The 19,550-nt window shown below is 37.8% G+C and overlaps 2 protein-coding genes across 3 annotated transcripts in view; both read left to right on the top strand.

Moving 5' to 3' along the window:
* nckap5l (NCK-associated protein 5-like) overlaps positions 1 to 11,126 on the top strand; it is a 542,250-nt gene extending 531,124 nt beyond the window's left edge. For both annotated transcript variants that reach the window (XM_078403437.1, XM_078403436.1), the window contains exon 19: positions 9,629 to 11,126. In XM_078403437.1, coding sequence (XP_078259563.1) covers positions 9,629 to 9,904 — 276 coding nt within the window. In that variant the 3' untranslated portion in view covers positions 9,905 to 11,126. The remainder of the gene's footprint in view (positions 1 to 9,628) is intronic.
* Positions 11,127 to 12,207: 1,081 nt separating this feature from the next.
* The window catches only part of LOC144595785 (ly6/PLAUR domain-containing protein 1-like), a 38,290-nt gene continuing 30,947 nt past the window's right edge, over positions 12,208 to 19,550 (top strand). Inside the window, exons 1-2 of the mRNA XM_078403441.1 lie at positions 12,208 to 12,384; positions 12,827 to 12,964. Of these exons, the coding sequence (XP_078259567.1) occupies positions 12,336 to 12,384; positions 12,827 to 12,964 (187 nt within the window). The 5' untranslated portion in view covers positions 12,208 to 12,335. The remainder of the gene's footprint in view (positions 12,385 to 12,826; positions 12,965 to 19,550) is intronic.

Raw genomic sequence — 19,550 nt, forward strand, 5'->3', positions numbered from 1 at the left:
TGTTTAATCTTCAATGAACCTGGGAAATTCTGATCTAATGTGGAAGGAAGGTCATTGATGGGCAGTTCTGGTTGGAGAGATTCACTGCCCTAAAGTCCTCCCACGGTGCTATCCTGGGGCTATACTTTCTGACCTCCACAACCACCTTTGTTTGAGTAATGCCCAACTACAGCCAACAAGGGGAAAAAACTCCAAAGGCTGTAGAAAAAACTCTATCCAAGCCTTTCACTTGGAAGCTAATGTTTTTTATTAACATTGTTGTCATGCAGCAATTGCTGCTAATTCTCTGTCTGTGATTACATAAATAACAATGGAAATGGGTAAAAGTCACCCCATCCAACTGGGGCAGAGTTGAGAGGAGGGTAGTGGGCTTAACTGTGGGCTTCAGGCTGGTTGAGAGGGACAAGAATGACAGATTACTTTTGCTATAATCACATAGGATATAATAACTGACTTTGGAGTCAGTATTGATGGGGTAAAAAACACATTCTATGGATTTGAACAAAACCTACAGATAAAACAGGCATGAATTTAGGAGGCTACAAAGCATTTCAGACATTTAATGGAGGTAGGTGGTAAATTGGAAGGGCAGAGAGGGTCAAGGCTTAGTTTTTGAGGAGGAAATTAGCTATGGCACCCTTGAACGTATAGGTGTTAACACCTTAAGGAAGACAAAGAAGCTCTTTCAGCTACCAAGACAGTCTTCAGGGGAATCTTATTTTCATGGTGAGTTTTTATTTTACAGATCATTTAACTAAGTAAAAAAAGGATGTTCTTTTGCAGTTTTGTATGTAATGCCTTTGCAATTTTTGTTAGCTGCTTATTTTTGAATTCCTGTTGATTCTAACCAACACTAGACAATTCGCCAATGTTAGAAAAATTTGGTCCAGAAAATGACTTGGTTAAAAAAATATCTTAAGATACCCAAGCCCTCTGGAATATAACATCGAGGGAAAATAGTGGATTTTCAAAACCTAATTTCCCAAGTTGCTATAGTAATGCAATGCTTAAAATATACCACCCATAGGCGAGTGAGAAAAATTGCTACCAGTTTGAGTTTAGTTTAGGGCATTCTATAATAGGAGCAGTTTTAAGCAGTTAGTACTCCCGTGTTTGGTTTGAGACTCTCTAATAACCTTTCACAGAAGTCTGAGCGACTGATATAAACTCTTCTGGCACACATCACAGTCCTGGAGGCCTGAGCCGACCTCCATTTATCATTGAGACATTTTCTGACAGCAGAGAACTTAGATAGGCTTCTTCTCTGTATTTTTCCACTCTTTAACAGATGTTTAATAGAGATTGTTTGAAACATCTGCACAGAGGCTTTGAAAGACAACCTTGGCTCTGAAGAGGCAATGCTAACCATCAGGCCGAACAAAAGATTCTCATTATTAGACGCAGCAAATGAAAAGATTATGGAGCTGATTTTGAAAATAGCTATGGCTCTTGGATTTATCCCACAATGTCAATTAGAGATGACTATGCCTTTTATTATTTGCTGTAAAGTATGCAGAAAATCATCTTTAACAATTATCACTTGACTTAGCCTTTTGCAGCTGTGTGAATAGAAAAAGGAAGCCTCAAACACATTTCAGATTGTAATAAAAATATTCACCAGCTCATTAGGCAAATTGCAATGTCACTTGGTATATTGTACACGCACTCTGGAAAAATTAGGCAAACAGGCATCTTTCTGCAATCAGGAGCTATGGCAGGCACAATGCCAAACTGTTTTGCTAGTGAATAAGTAATAAGGCTGTCATCTGAATGGATGACCCACAGAGACCACATTAATAAGGTACATTACCTCATAACTGAGTCACTACACAGAAAGATATGAACGTAGCTGAGTTGTGGAGTGTGACTAATTTTCCTCATATTCCTTTAACTTTATCTATATCGGCTGTTAATTAATAATAGGTAACAACAGAAGTACAGAAATTAATCATTGAACTGCTAAAAGCTGGTCACTAATCAGAAAAGTCACCATGCAGTGATACATTTTCTGACGTTAACATTCCGAGAGGAATCCCGAAAGAAGCATGATGATTTATTTAGTTTTAATGATAACAGCTAAGTAACAACATCTAAATAACAGAAGGAAAATAGTGTGCCAGAAGATAGTTTAATACATAGCCACCTGGAGGTCGGAGTGGATTTTTTTGATAATTACAAAAGGGTTGCAAGGATTTGGAACAGTTACAAGAGATTAATGAGTCTTCTTAATTCCGTCCCTTGCAGTCAGCAAATCTGTTACAGAAAAGAGGCATTCAATATAAGCTTTATCTGACTAGAGCTTTTGAAAATGCTCTACTAGCTTTTGCTGCAAATTACTTTACGGAACTATCAAGCTGATAACATAGGTTAAAGGGGTGCATTGCCATCATCTAATCGAGCTAATTATTACTGATACATCCTGCCCATGTTTTAATTGCAGAATCTGCCTTCATCTAACAGGGTCACAGATCTGGATAAGTGTCCTAGGCCGAAAGTCTATACTTCTAATAGAAACTGAGGTTGTCAAGGAAAGCACCCAAGAACACAAAAGTTCAACTTTCATCGTTTAACTTTAAATGTAATTTAAACATTTTTTTGCATGTTAATTTTTTTCAATGGAAAAAAATCCTTTTCACTAAAAATGCACAAATTTCCACACCCTTGCTGTTTACAGAATGTTTTTGATTTTATGTAAGTTCATAAGTTCATAAGTGATAGGAGCAGAATTAGGCCATTCGGCCCATCATGTCTACTCCGCCATTCAATCATGGCTGATCTACCTCTCCCTCTCAACCCCATTCTCCTGCCTTCTCCCCATAATCCCAGACACCGATACTAATCAAGAGTACGGGTGTCAGGGGTACCTCAGCTTCATTTCTAATTTGTCAGATGATCTGTCAGCTGGTTTACAGGAGATGCAAATTTACTTCCATTCTTCTATTCTCTGGGGCAGCACGTGTCACATATCAACTGATTTTGTGGAATTATGTGGAGAAAATGCAGGTGTGATCCCAAGGTTTAATTTATCATTTATATTATAGATTATTGAAATTCATCATTTATATTATAGATTATTCTATTCTTGTGAACTTATGTACAGTCAGTAATAATGTAATACATCATTAAATTTTACTTGAGCATCAGAACATGACAAAACTAAATTTACCCTCATTACACCATTGCACATGGATGATTGTAACAGTGATAAAATTGAAAGGAGTAAGCATATAAAAATGTATACCTTGCTCATAACATTGAAAAATGAGAAATTATTGGGACTTTTCATTGGATCCAGATTCAATGTTGTACAGTAATTGTGTGTCTGCAGTAATAAAGCTTTAGCATCGAGATAAATTAGTTCAAATGCTTGCGCTCTCATTAGAGACAGATGTCTAGAAATCTCAGCAGAAGTTAAGCCTCTATTTTCAATATTTTAGAAGTCCCTATAAATTTAGCAGTGGAATCGGTGTCTGTGCACAAAGTAACCAGCCCATCTCACTGCTAAAGTAAAATACTTCATGTCCCTCTTAGACCTGAATTAGCTATTTTTTCCACAATGAACACCACATCAACTAAATGCCAATTCTGGCTTTTTTAAATTAATGAAGCTTTATACGTTTGTGTTATCTGATTGCAATTTTTATTTTTTATACTCTCCTGTGCTGAATTGTTACTGTGGTTTTTTTTTTAAAAGGCCCTGTTTACTTTAAGAGAGACACAATGAATTGTAGATGCTGGAATCTTGTGTAAAACACGAAGTGCTAGAGTAACTCAGCAGGTCAGATAGCATCTGTGAAGGGAATGAACGGGTGACTTTTCAGACCTTTCTTGACAGGGTTTTGATGTTTACTTTTAATTTGTTTTCTTATTTCCTAATCAGTTTGTAGCCAAAGATCAGTAATTATATTAATCTTTTGTTTTCTCCACCATATACTTTGAGCTGTAAACCATGTAAGAACTTTTCAAAGTACTACTGACTCATTTATAGTTTACACTTTTATTTTTCATTCAACCGGTAATAACCTTCCAATGTTTTATGGTATGTTAAAATATGTTGTTATCAATAGGAAATTGATGAGTTTCTCCCACATTCAATAGACTGGTATCATTGTATGAGACGACATGAACACAATTTTTGTCGGTGCATTAATACTACCATTAGTTTTGGCATTTGAAATGTTATTTGTAATGTTGTAGATAAATGCAAACATTAATTGGATGCATTGCTCATTCGCTGAAGACAGGTAATTCAACAATTAATTGAATCACATTGAATGTGGTCAGATTATATTGAGTAGATATACAATTTGCATTGAAATTGTACCTGAAAAAGTTTGACTGTTATTCTGAGTGTACCAACCTCCAACACAAATCAGAATTCAAAATCAATCCAGTTATGCATCATTCATTTTGCGAACTTCCTGGGTGAGTGATTCACAGTGAAACACCATTAATTTACTGTATGTGGTTGAGTGATAGTGATACATTAAAGTATGAATCATTATTGACAATTTGAACACATGGGCAAAGCTCTATTAAACAGACACCATTAGTATCTACTGCAATAATAATAAACACTTTGTCATATATATATTACCAGCAATTCATGATTGCTATTTTTTTAAATGATAATTTATGCAACATTAGGAAAATCTTAAGTAAACTTATGTTTAGTTGAATTACCTATTGATCATGGTTAATTTTTTTTTAAACTGGATCTTTACCAGGCCAGTATATATCTCTCAGAGAACATCCATCCCCATTTATAACTATTTCAGCATAAATTTATTCCATTGATGCTTCTGCCTTTCAGTTCCAGAAACCCGAGTTCAATCCTGACCTTGGATATTATCTATGGAGAGTTTGCAGATTCTTACTGGGCCTACATAGATTCTGCCAGATGCCCCATTTCCTAACACTTGCCAAAAATTTGCATTGCAGCAATTAGTTTCATAAAGTATCTCTAATGTGGTGAGTGAGAAAATGATCCAAGGAAAGAATAATGAATAGACACATTAAAAGTTTTTAAGGATGAGATTTGGGGAGTTCATGGGCAGCATATTCCTCTCAGAATGATGGGGTTGGTTGGCATAATTAGGAAATGCTTGTTGATGAGGGATATTTAGGTTATAGTCAGAAAAAATAGGCAGGTGTAGGCAACTAAGATCAAACCACTCCCTTGATAAATGTAAGAAATATAGGCGTATGCTTAAGAGGGAATTCAGGAGAACATAAAGTGGTCATGAAATAGCTCTTGCAGACAAAATAAAATAGGTCTTGCAGTCAATCCGAAGAGATTCAACAGGTATATTAAGACCAAAATAATAACAAGGGAAAGAATAGGTCATGTTAAAATTCAGCAAAGTTCATTATGTGTCAAACCACAGCAAATGGGTGAGGTGTTAAATGAATACTTCCCATCTGTGTTTATTAGGAAGAAGGTCATGAAGGCTAAGAAATTGAGGGAAATCAGTAGTGATTTGTTGGTCCATATCTAAATAACAAAAGAGAAGGTACTAACCAACTTAAAGAATATTAAGGAGGTTAAATCTCTAGAGGCTGACCAAATATATCCTTGAACATTGTGGGAAATTAGGGAAGAAATAGCTGGGGTCCTGGCAGAGATATTTACATCATCTTAAACCGTGAGGGAGATAGCAGAAGACTGAAGGGTTGTTAATAATGTATCTTTATTTTCGATGGGGTACAAGGCCTAGCCAGGGAACTACAGGCTGGTGTGCCTGACATCAGTGGTGGGTAGGTTACTGGAGGAGATCATTAAGGGCAGGATCTACCAGCATTTGGATAGGCAAAGCCTGATTAGAGATAGTGAGCACAACCTTTGTACATGGGAAGTTGGGTTTCACAATCTTGATAAAATGTTCTAGACATGGTCACCAAGAGGATTGACAAGGACAGGGCAGTGGATGTTGCCTATATGGACTTTAGCAATACCATTGACAAGGTCCCACTTGGTACACTGGTATGGAAGATTAGAACACATGGGACCCAGGGTGAGGTAATTCTGACTGATCTGGTTGTCCTGCTGTAGGAAAAATGTAATTAAGCTGGACATGATGCAGAAAAGATTAATCAGGACTGAAGGCTTGAGCTATATAGTCTGGATAGGCTGATACTTTCTTCCCTGGAGCATAGGGAGGCTGAGGGGTAACGCAACGGAGGTATACAAAACAATGAGAGGCATAGGTAAGGTGAATGATCACAGTCCTTTTCCCAGAGGAGTCCAGAACGAAAGGGTATGGTTTTATAACGAGATGGGCAGAGATAACATCTTCACGGAGCGGCTGGTGTTTATATAGAACAAGGTGCCAGAGGAGGACGTAGAGATGGGGACATTGCAATGATTAAAAAGCATTCAGAGGTGCATGATTAAGAAAGGTTTAGAGCGACTTCTCTTTCCAAAGGTGCTCCCGGATCTGCACTGTTTTTCCAGCAATTTTTGCTTTTATTTAGATATTCAACATCTGCAGGTTTTTATTCGACTTTCAGCACCAGTAACGTATTTGAAACATTTCATATTTCCTCTTGCAATTTAGATTCTGTCAGATTGCTATTATGTTTCATTTTGTGAAAATGTAATCGATTGTGTCAGATACCACTTACTGTCTGCAGCATACCAAACCTACTATATTTTGGTTCAAAGTGTCCATAAGCCCTCATCGGTGTTAAATAAAAATGATGCAACAACCTCCCTTTTACTTTTCCTTTTATTAGGGTTTTCTCTTATTAAGGTTTTCTGTAAAAAATTCTGTAAATCTTATTTTTGCTTCCTTTTCTGTAAATCTTCTTTTTGCTGCCTTTAGCTGATGCTTTCTTGACATTTCAGAATTTATAGCAGCGATTCCTCCTCCATTACTCAGTTACATCCAACTATCTCGACAGAAATAATGATAAATCCACCACAATTAGAATCATAACCTTTGGTAATTTTGTCCCAAAATCTGTGAAAACCTTTCCAGTTCTGAGAAATTGTGTCTCAGTGAAATTTCTACAGTTTTACCTTAAACAATCTTCACCCTGTCATGCCACATACTTCTACAACGCTGTAAAAACAAACTCATCCATGAAGACCTAAAAACAGCATTGTTTTTGTCCAAAGATAGACACAAAATGCTGGGGTAACTCAGCGAGACAGGCAACATCTCTGGAGAGAAGGAATGGATGAAGTTTTGGGTCAAGATCCTTCTAGTCCACTCATCTGAACTTTTGCATGGTTCTTTTCTTATATCTACCTCCCATCCTCCAATTTAAAATATATATATATTATCTCTCTGTTTTGCTAATTTAACATGGAAATGCTTCTGTGAATGTTTAGTTCCTTCCAGTCTCAATATCTTCCCTACTAAATACCTTGGCCTCTCTCTGCACCCACATGTGTTGAATCTAAGACTCATTATATGATATCCTGCTCAGACATTTTCTTCCAGGATTCTAAATTTATGGATACCGTATTATCTTTAATCTTACTTCCTGCAGTCTTCAAGATTATGAAACTGATACTTTTTATCACCTAGTAATTATTCCTTCATTAATCTTATATGGTTTGACCTTGAAGGTCGGCTGTATGTAGCAGAGACTTTGCCTTTATTAGTTTCTCAATTAAAGGATGACTATGCCTCCAGAGAAACAAGATATAATTTCCATAGGATTACTCTTACTTTGTACATGACTACCAATCTGTTAACCAAGATTGTTCCTTTGGTAAAATGACTGAAAATAAGGTGGAAATCAAAATACATTTAAATGCACAAGAGATCAAATGATGCCAGTTTTAAAAATTCTATGTATCATTGTTTTCATTTTGTATCAATCAGCTAGTTATTGTCCTCTCTCCCAGATATATGTTCATTAATTGTGACTATTTGTCTTTTGTTGACAGAAATAATGTAAAAAAACACATATAGAAACATTTTACAGTTGTTTAATATTAATAATTCCTAACTTTATTCTGTATTGAAACTTGCAAATGCTTTATATCTTATTTCATATTATATGATTTATTTGTTTATTTCAATGTCTCCTAATTTCTCTTTCAGGATTGTTTTATTGTGGTGTTCTGCCATTTCTCACACTTAACCTTGGTTCCTTATTTATTTTATCTAATTATTGTTTGTAATGGCCGATATGGAAAACTTCCTCTATCAATGTTTTGTTTACCCACAATGATTGTAGAATAAAAATAGCTGGGATTTCTCTGGAAAATCTAGGGCATTACTTCTTTTTTGTTTAATTGTTGTGTAACCTAGAGTGACTAAATAGTTTATGTCTGTGTTCCTTGAAGTTTGGAAGTTTAAGGGGTGACCTCATTTAAGCAAATGACAGAGTAGATTTTGGGATGCATTGACCACTGGGGGAATCTCAAATAAGAAGGTATAGCTACAAAATGGGAGGCTACTCGGTTCGTAGTTCATAAAAGTATCTACTACAGACGTTCGTAGATACCTTTTCTTACAGAGGGTAGTGAATCACGTAGTGTATCCCTTGATCTCTCTGCGCCAAGGATAATGGAGGCCATCTCATTTGAAGTATTTAGAGATGAGGTGGATCAATATTTGATCGGTTGAGGAAGAGAGGGGCATGGAGAAATGGCAAGAACAGGAATTGAAGCCAGTGTAGACGAGCCATGATCATATTAAATGTTGGGGCAAGTTTGAAGAGCCGGATGGGCTATTCCTGCTCTGATTTCCTTGTGATCTTGTGTTAAATTGTCTTGTTTACCAATTTTTTTACAAAAAGGAAATACTAGCATAGTCTTTGATATTTTCAAAGATGGTTGTGATGGTCCAAATACATGTCACAGAATACAACTGGGTCATTAACCAAAAGAGGACTAATGTGCTTGAAATAATCCTGCCACCACTTGGACTGCACATGCACTTTAAACCTTTGTGATAGACACAAAATGCTGGAGTAACTCAGCGGGACAGGCAGCATCTCTGGAGAGAAGGAATGGGTGACGTTTCGGATCTGAAGAACGGTCTCAACCTGAAACGTCACCCATTTCCTTCTCTCCAGAGATGCTGCCTGTCCCTCTGAGTTACTCCAGCATTTTGTGTCTATCTTCGATTTAAACCAGCATCTGCAGTTCCTTCCTACACATTAAACCTTTGTGAGTTTGATATATAAGTGTGATTTTAGCTAGTTGTGGAGATGACCCGCGCACTTAATCGATTCATCTGACAGAAGGATAAAATGAAGAGCCTTTGTAATAAAAGTGATGTGAACATCATGTGTAAGTTCTATTGTAAAGATTGCTGGGGTTTATTGAAAATTGATGAGACGCCTATAAGGGGCAAATGAATTTCTGTTCCCAATTTGGAAAAAATAGCTGAACTATGATTGAAAAGAGGCAGGCAGAGACGATGCAAATGGAAATGAAATAGGTATCTGCAGATTCTGCACAAAGTGTAAGTTCCCCCCAGGCAATGGCTTATTCCCAGAACAGGGAGAATTGAGAGCAGGAAGCCTCTGCTCTTGCTTTATGATAGATTAATGGCATTGGAAGGACAACTCAATGCCACCGAAAACCATCCCTCCCCACCCCTCAATCCATATATGATTAAATATTCTGTCAGACTGTAATCTAATCCATTTCGATTTATTACAGAAAATCAAACAAGTGGGAAAAGAGGGGCCAGGCTCCAAGTTGCCAAATGCGCCGAATGTCTCGATGGACAGACTCAACCGGATCAACTTGCGCATTATAGAAGAAGACAAAAAATGTTTATTGAAGCCCGAGGCCGATAAAGGGAGCGTTGGGAAACCCGAAGAAGTCTCACTGAGTTCGCCTGAAAAGACGGGTGCGGACCACTCGGAATCACTGAGTGACTCTTTGTACGACAGTTTCTCATCTTGTGCCAGCCAAGCTTCTAACGAGGTGTAGAACTGCAACCTGGAAGAACCAGCTGATGCGCATTTGCAACATCGAACCAAAATAATAAAGCTGCAAATTAAAGAAATTCCGTACATTCTTGAAACTGTGTTATAATAACATTGAGACGGAGTTACGAACTCAACTCTTCCCGCAGCAGATTGCACTTGCTGGCAAAGAAACACTGAATTAAAATGAGTAAAGGCTGCAATTCCTATGGTGAATTGATGGACTTAAGGACACCTATTTTGCACTGTATAAATACTTTACTGAATTTGTTTTCCTGTAAATTGAAAGATATATTTGTAGACAAATAAAGCAATACGTATTGAAACAATGGTGCAATCCTGCCTGGACTAATAATCCCTCAACTGGAAAATTGGAGATCAGAGGTTAATTTTTTTCCATATGTTTTTTACAACACCCCCACCACCCTCTTCCCTTTTGCTTGGACCAGAACCGTGCTCGTGAGCACGGATGGTCTCGTATTCGAGGACATTGAAATAACCTCAAAGCGCACTTACACTGTCAGCTGCGAAAAAACAAAACTCTCCACAACTCAAGCATCTGTGCGTTGGAAACTGACGGGCCCAGTTCAGTTGATGAACATTTTAACTCAGGTGACTTGGAGCATTTATTAAAGAATGGATCGACTCATTTCCAAGCTCTGCTGGGTTTAGTCCATTTTTTTCGATTTTGAAAACAAAACGTCAGGGATATGTGTAATATACTGTAGTTGTTTTAAAACATTTGTGCCACGTTTTGAGCACATCTCCTACTACGAACCAGCCTATCAGTACTGATACATCTTCACTTTACCTTTATAACAACTTCGTCCTACATCCCCGCTGGAGTTGATGTCTTTTTATTTTAAAATAGTAGCTCTTCTCAGCAGGGGCAACTCTTATTGAATTCGACATCTCCCTTTTGTTTTCTGTCAGGCTTGTGTTCATATGTATCGAGAATATGCGATATTTCAAATGGCGTGTATTTTTTCTAGATGTGAGATATTTATACCTACTTTTGTACATGGGTTTGTAAAGTAGTATATTTGATATGTTCTGTGATTCAACACTCAATTGAGACGGCTGTTTTATATTTTAAAAAGTGCAAACATTCCGAAACCTTACGGTCCCAACAGTGTTACTTAAATACATGGTGCAATCTAGAAGTTCATTATTAGAAATTAATGTCATATTTTTCGTGTACAAACATTGTTTAAAGCAAAATAAACTCGACGCATTTGCTTTCACGCTTTAACTGGGCGATTGTGTCATATGTTGCAAATACTTGGCTCGTTATTTATCCTTTAAACTCCAAACATGCAAACAGAAAACTTTCAGACCAACTTCATCCGGCTCGATCGCGTTCGCTGCTCTGCGTTGCGTCCAGTTTAGAGAAAAGCTAAAAGGATCAAAAGGCGTTTTCTTGAAGAGCTTTAGATGGCAACGCTGTGCGTGCTCGCACACCCAGCTGTGGGACTGCCTGATTCACCTAACCTTGGCGAGGAATCGATGCGCCCCTCTCCTGCCCGCAACGTACTCGCAGTTAGTTAATAATGACACCACAATTTTGTGGTCGACAAAATTGTAAATGCACTTTTATTCAAAGCAGGGATTTGGCCACTGAGCCGTAATCGCAATAAAAAGGGACAAATGGAAACGCTTTCAAGCATACAGGTGATCACCAAGCATTCTGATAAGCAGCGCTCTTTGCAGCCACACTTATTTTGAGGTTTATTAGGATTAACTGTTTGAAGACTGTAATTGTCGCTTCGTCAGTTGATTCTCGCGGTAGAATGAACCAGCCTCTCTTACAGTCGTATTGTCAAGCCGGTTCGTGTAATTGCAGTATCTGCAGCGCAGTGTTTGGATTTACAACTGGGTTCACAGGCTCAAAGCCTGGTCTACAAATACTACCGTTCTCGGGAGCAAACTCGGGAAAAAAATTTGGGTGGGGAAAGAAGAAATCCAGATTTATGCAAATATGTTCGTCAATTTACTTATTTCGCATCGTTAGGTTACAGTTATACTTCTGGACTTCTGCAACGCGTGTCTTGCATTAGCTGCTCTGGGTTACTCCGTTTAAAAAAAAAGATCTACATCCTCTTTCCCTTTTCACTCCTCGTCCCACAGTTGATGTGTTTGCCACCCCGCGTCTGCTGGTTCGAATGTCTCACTCATCCTCCTCGAATGCGTACCACGAGTGTGTGTGTGTGTGTGTGTGTGTCTCTCTCTCTCTCTCCTAGTCCTAAGTGACAGATGACTGGTGTCACGTGGTGCCAATGTTTGCCTCCTCTGTCCATTTCCCCTGTCTCTCCACCAAACTCTCAGTTTCCTCGGGCTCTCAGTCGAGGGACCACTCTGCAGACATGAATGTGTGGTGGAAACTCGCCTAAGACCCGAAACTGACCGTGTGCTCTGCGATCCCACCGTGCAACAGAATGCAGATCTTCGTTTACGCAACTTTCTGCGGGATTTTAGCGACCGCAGGTAAGCTCGAGGTTTACCCTCACTCCCCAGACGGGAAAGTCAGTTTCGCAGGAGCTGAAATAGCTGTAACTAACAATTGTCATTTCATTTCCTCCGCTCTGCGCTCTCGTGTTAGAATCACTTTCCAGCAACGATTTAAAAAAAAAGAAAACATTTGAAGGCTATGCTTTGCATTTTACCTTAGTAAATCAGTACGTGCAAGTTGTTGGAGCGCATATGGTTAATTAATGACAGTAAAAGTTAATAAGGACCATGTGGATCAGAAGCCAGCAATCAATGTCCACTCAATCTTAAACAATAAATTATTTCAGATGACTGATCTTGCAATTTATTAGATTCATTTCAGTCTGTTCATCTTCATTGTCGTTTCAGTCGGGAAGTGCAGACAGGTTGATTTGACAGTCGATCAATCCGCGACGTATTAATTTTAACTTTTTTTCAGGATTTGGCTTTCAAATCCAATGTTACCAATGTGAAGAATTCCGATTAAACGACGATTGCTCGTCTCCGGAGTTCATCGCGAACTGTACAGTCAACGTTCAAGACATGTGTTTGAAAGAAGTGATTGTCAAAAGTGACGGTAAGGACCATCGGACGGAGCATTGATTGCATAGAGAAAAAAATATGAATTCAAGTCCGCTTGTTTTTAATTCACCTCCCAGAGCAACGGCTTCTGAATAGTGGATGTGAACAGAGAAAATAGATTACTTTGACACGGCAACCTTGTAATTAAATTTTCGCCCTCTCGAATAGATACAATAAACATCCCTAATTTAGTTTTTATAGACTAGCCAATTCCTGTCTAAGATGAAATGTAGTCCCCATCAAGCAGTGAAGTGTTCGGGGTTCTTGTGAACCTGGGTTACAATTCATTGCAGGACACTGAAATAAATCTGAAACGCATAAAGCTCAGCTGATCGATCTGCCCATCCATTCAATGATTCTTTTTCTGTCCACCTGTCCAATACAGTACCGTGTGAGGAAATAGATTAAATCGGGCATTATGACGTGATACGAGGCAAGATCCTCACAAATTAAATTATAGGTTAACACTGCAGGATTGTTGCTAATGTAGTCTTTGCACTTCAATAGGAAGCATTTTCCTATTTCGTGACTTTCTAGATAAAGACCCCTCACCACTTCTAATTCATGGGAAAAGCTTTTCAACTTCAATACTCGCGGCTTCTAGATTTACATAGTTTCAGAAAAAAAGTTATAGATTTTGGGAGAGATTGGACAAAATTGTATCAGTTTTGATCCAAATATAACATTTGGGAGTGAGAACCTGATCTTAACGTGATAGAGTCAAGAGTAGGTGTCAACCTAATAACAGGCATAACTATTTTAGAAACTTTAAGATAGTAAGGCAAATTCAGACTGAGTTTTTCATCTATATACTAAAACTCTCGTTTGTTATCTTGTTTGTGACTGAACTTCAGCCAAAACGGTACACAATAGTGCAACAACTTTAGGCCCACCTTACTCACCATTGTCACTTTAGTGATAATGCAAGTAGTTTTATTGAAATCGGTGTTATATATTTAAAGTTATTCACATTTTAAAGTTTAAAAGGAGGGGAGGGAGAGGGGGGAAGGGGGGAGTGGGGAGAAGGGAGAGGGGAGGGGGGGTTGAGGAGAGAGGGGAGGGGGGTTGAGGAGAGAGGGGAGGGGAGGGTGCTGCACCAATGCAGGAGAGGTTTGGGCCCAACGGGTCCACTTTGTCTAGTATAACATAAAATGCTGGAGTAACTCAGCGGGACAGGCAGCATCTTTGGAGAGAAGGAATGGGTGACGTTTCGGGTCAAGACCCTTCAGATATATTTTCTGCCAGCATGTTTATGCAATTCTCTACATAGTACTGCATTTAAGTTCTACTTAGATGTTACTTAGATGTCACTTAAGATGTTTTAAATGCATTGATATATTTCATGTAGCACACAAGCCACACAAAATATCTGAATGCAAAGTGGTGTGAAATTGCATATGAAATAAACATACTTAAGCACCAATGTAGTAAAACCTCACACTTCACGTTCAACTTGGTCCAGAACATCATTCCCTGATATGATGCTCACACTGTTCATATGATGCTGGCTCTTCATAAGAAATAACCCACCAAGAAATGCAGTAGATAAGTGTGTCCTGGAGTTTAGAAATCTAAAGTAAACTGTATATTTTCAGCCCACCATACATATGCAAGCATTTCACTCAGTGCAAATTACCAATGGAAAATAAAATTAAAGGCAGGGTGTCGAAAATGCTTCAGAAATAGTTTGAAATACTTAAGACCCATTTTTCATAATTCCTGTTGTCTTGTTTCATTGAAAGTGCGTTGAGGTTTTGAAGGCTTCGTTTCTAATTGGGGTTTTGTCAGAATCTATAAAAAAAAGATTTTGATTTGATAAATGTTATAAGGTCTACTCTCTATCGAATCTCTCTACATAAAGGAATACTATTGTTTCAACCAATGTAAAGAAGTTCTGCATTGAAATACTGAAAAGATCTTACAAATAGGTGTCACCAACATTTTCCACAAAGGTAATAAAAACTCTAAAATGTATAATTAGTTCCTCATATTCAGCTGTATGGGAAATTAGATCAAATCTTGAAGATGTAATATGAAGAGTTCAGTTTATTTATTGAACTGCATTGATTTTTCTATAGTAATTTATACTTAGATAAAGATGTATAACTGTTTGGATAGATGTAGTGAGTAACACAATGAAAAACTGAATGCACTGTTGAATTCAAGACCATAATCAAACATTACAATTAAAATGGCTTCTCATACAACGGTGTAATTTCACGCTTTTAGCACCATTTAATTGGAGTCACTTGAATAGGTTAAATTTGTGTTTCAATCCCAGGTATCTATTAGGATGATTGTCCCACTCATTAATCAAGAAAGAGAGCAGTTTCTATTCCCTTCCTAAATTTGGAAATAACAGGGAGAGCAGTGATATTATTTTTGCAAATTTCTAGCTGAATCTGCACACATGCAAAAGGTAAAATCTGTCTCTTTCTGTGCAGTTACCTTCTAGCCCTTTGTGGCGGACACGGAGCTGTCCGTCCAAGAATGAGGCAGCACACTGAGTTATCCAACACCACTTTATTCCGTGTGTCGCACCCTCCTTCCCCACTCTCTTATCTCCTGCTCTTGGACTCCTCGTGTCCTCTCACGAGCCTCTCACGAGCCTCAGGTTATGTACTGTGTGTGGCCCACCTACACCTTTACAATTTCTGGATTTGAATCTATATTATACTTATCCATTTCTCTGAGGGATTGTTGTGTAGTTTCTGAAAATATTCTTTTTCCGAGCCTTACGCAGAGGGAGTAGACAAGTTGTCTATTCTCAATTTGATCAGCTCACAATCTTCCCTGGTGTCGGTTAGGGCCTGGGAAGAAGGAATGGAACTATGTGTCCAGTGGACAAAGTTAACAGATTAGATAGAAATGTAGGAACACAAATGCCTCCATCAGCCTTTTAAACGCAGCTTGCCATTCAACATGGTAATGGCGGATCTCTATTTCCAGCTCCATTCACTCTTGGTTGTGAAAATCCACTGATTTCCAAAGAGTCAATTCAGCTGGCATCAACTGTTTTTTCCCCCCATGTAGGAGAGTTCTACAGTTCTAAAGTAAAGAAATAGATTCATAACTGCTTCTGATTTTATCATGTTGTCCCCTTAGTCAAGACTTCCACAAAGTTTCACTGTAACTAACCTCACAATTTCTTTCAAATACTAAAAACTTCTAGTTAAATCTTCCCTTAGATTTATTCCAAAGTCTTAAAGCTTAGTTTGTGCACTGTCTCCTCATAACATTTGGAGATCTTGCTAATTTCTTATGAAACTCTGCTGTACCTTATAGTCCAAAATAATTATTCCAAGATGATATGGCTCGAACAGCATGGAGTACAGCAAATACACTCGAACTGGAGCTTTACAAAAAAATCATCTGTTGTAGTAGTGTAGACTGTGACGTTGTCAGTGGTGTGGTGTTTTGAATAAAGAATTAAATGGTGGCACTCATGGTCTTTCAGACTACAGAAGATCCAATTAGAATTATTTGATGAAGAAAAAGGGAGATAAATATAGTATTCAAACTAATATTTATTCCTTATGTATAATCACATTGTTTTTTGTGAGAATGTGCTGTGCACAAATAGTCTGCTCTGTTTCTGATACTGCAACATTACATCATTAGCTGAACAGAGTTTATGATCTCCCAAGGCTGTGTAAACCCGTTAATTAAATGAAAATCTTTTCTTTTATGTCAAATTGTTTTCACATATATGCTAACCTGCTCGATATAAAGTCTGACATCCATTAGACCTTTCAATCATTTTATTTTGTATCTGATCACTACATTATAGAGTTCTGTTAGCTAAACATTATATGTGTTTGATTTTACAGTATGCCTAACTTTTTGTGTTTAAGAAATACTTATCCATCATTTTTTTGTCTAAAATAGATGACCTTGTGTGTTTTTGTGTTGAAATCAATCTCGCACAGTTTTACCCACTAGCTTAATCAATCAATGTCTTTTTGCATTTTTATGCTTCCATTCACATTACAAATTATCCTAGTTACCTTTGCGTCATTGGCCTACCTGGATAGATGCAATTCTTTCAGTTTATCTAAGTCAATAATGTATAATGAATGGATGAGGCACCCACACTAATAGACATAGAAACATAGAAACATAGAAAATAGGTGCAGGAGTAGGCCATTCGGCCCTTCGAGCCTGCACCGCCATTCAATATGATCATGGCTGATCATCCAACTCAGTATCCCGTATCTGCCTTCTCTCCATACCCCCTGATCCCTTTAGCCACAAGCTTGTGGGTCTATTTTAATCATCTTCTTGCAGTCCAATGAAATACTGATTTTGTTACTCCCCCATCTTCTAATCACCTCAATTATTTGCCTTCAATTTTTTAAGGTTTAATTTTAACTAAAACTTTTAACTAGAACTTTATCAAATGCTTTCTGGAAGTTTATGTAAACTGTCCCTATAATCATTACCCTATCTACTATTACTATTTCCTCAAAAAATTCAATCAGGTTTGTTATATTTTATCTTCCCATTACAAATCCATGTTGGCATTCTCTAATGTGTTCAATTTTCTCTAAGTATTCAGTCACTTTGTCCTTAATTATAACCTCCCCAGAACAGATGTTAGGCAAAGAGTTTTGTCTTTCTTTTTGGTTTCTGTCTTACACCTCCCTTAAACAGCGGCATTTACATCTAATTTTATTCCAATATAAAATATAAATCCTAATTGAGGAGTTTTCTTGGAAAACAATGGCAAATGCATCAGGAATTCACTTACATATTTTAAAAATAAAATCTTAGGAGAAACCAGTCGGGTTGGGATTTGTCAATATTTGATGTCATTATATTTTTACAAAGATATTTGCTTTAAATTCAGTGAGTTCCAATCCTTTGCTCATCAGGTATTTCCATGGAATATCATGTGTAATATTTCCTCTCTGCTGTGAAGACTAACACAAAGAATCACTCGACATGTTTAATTTGCAATAGACGTACTTTTATTTTGGAGAGTCCAAAATACTCTAAACTGTTTATATTAAATCGTAATGTAAGAATTTGGAATAGGTGTATGTGATTCAGCCTCAAACCGGCTCTGCTATTCAATAAGATTTTGGCAAATTTTCTACCTCAATGCCAGTTTCCTGCCCTATCCCTCTATTTCTCGATCCCTTCAGTATCCAAAAATCTATCTATCTCATTTCAGGGTAGACATTTTGAAAGATATACCATCCTTTTGGTGAGAAAAGCTCTCTATATTTCAGTTCTAAAATAGTTTATCACTGTCTCCTCTTGTTCTAAACTCCTAGCCATGGAAACTACCTTCTAAAAATGTTCTACATTTAATTGATGTCTTCATTGAGATCACCCCTCATTCATCTAAACGCTAATGAACGGAGGCCTGATCTATTCAATCTCCCCTCATCTAATTGAAATGCTATCTCATGAATGGGTGCAGTAGATCTTTAAATGTAATAAAAAGGAATTGTAGATGTTGGTTTAAACCAAAGATAGACATAAAATGCTGGAGTAACTCAGCAGGTCAAGTCAAGTCAAGTCAAGTCAATTTTATTTGTATAGCACATTTAAAAACAACCCACGTTGACCAAAGTGCTGCACATCTGATTAGGAAAAAAAAAAAGAAACAACATACAGTGGCAGGCAGCCAAACACAACGTCACTGTGTCTATCTCCAGTAAACAAATCTTTGCTGTCTCCACTCTATATCTGAAGAGTCTGAAGAAGGGTCGCAACACGAAATGTCGTCTGTTTATTTCCCTCCACAGTTGACTTCCTCCACCAATAAAGGACAACATGCAATTGCTTTTGGTCAATACTTTATTTTTTGCTCAAGATTCCAGCATCGACAATCTCTTGTGTCTGCCCTCTCTACCCCTTTTTTGAGGTAAATTCTGAATTCTGAAGTGGTCTCACCAAGGCATATCTCTTCATGTACTCGAGTCCTCCAGCAGTAAAGAACAACATACACTTTTCTTCTTTCTTTGTGCCTTTATGTTAGCTGTCAGTGATCTGTGTACACAGGTACCCAGTGACATTTGAACGTTAACGCACACTCTCTCAACATCCCACTCAGTGTATTTTTTTTTTCACTGACATTTTCTCCACAATCTTTCACATTGTACCCCATCTGCCATGTTGTTACCCACTTAATCAGGTTGCCTGTATCTTGAAGCCTCTTTAATCCTCAGCCTTCATGTTCTATCTTAGTTTTGTCTCACTGATTAACTTGAAAATGTGGCACTTGATTCCTTCAATCTAATCATTGATAGAGATGTAGAAACAAGGAACTGCAAATGCTGGTTTACACAAAAGGACACGTAATGCTGGAGTAACTCAGCGGGTCAGGCAACATCTTTGAAGGACATGGATAGGTGTATTTTCATGGCTGAATGCATCTTCAGACATTGTAGGAAGAGGAGAGGGAACTTGGAGAGAGGAGAGGCAGGACAAAATGTAGCAGGTAATAGGTGGACATAGGCAAAGGGGGATAGACACAAAAAGCTGGAGTAACTCAGCGAGACAGGCAGCAGCTCTGGAGAGAAGGAATGGGTGACGTTTCGGGTCGAGACCCTTCTTCGATTTAAACCAGC

The sequence above is a fragment of the Rhinoraja longicauda genome, chromosome 8 (assembly GCF_053455715.1).
Source record: "Rhinoraja longicauda isolate Sanriku21f chromosome 8, sRhiLon1.1, whole genome shotgun sequence".
NCBI classification, from domain to species: domain Eukaryota; kingdom Metazoa; phylum Chordata; class Chondrichthyes; order Rajiformes; family Arhynchobatidae; genus Rhinoraja; species Rhinoraja longicauda.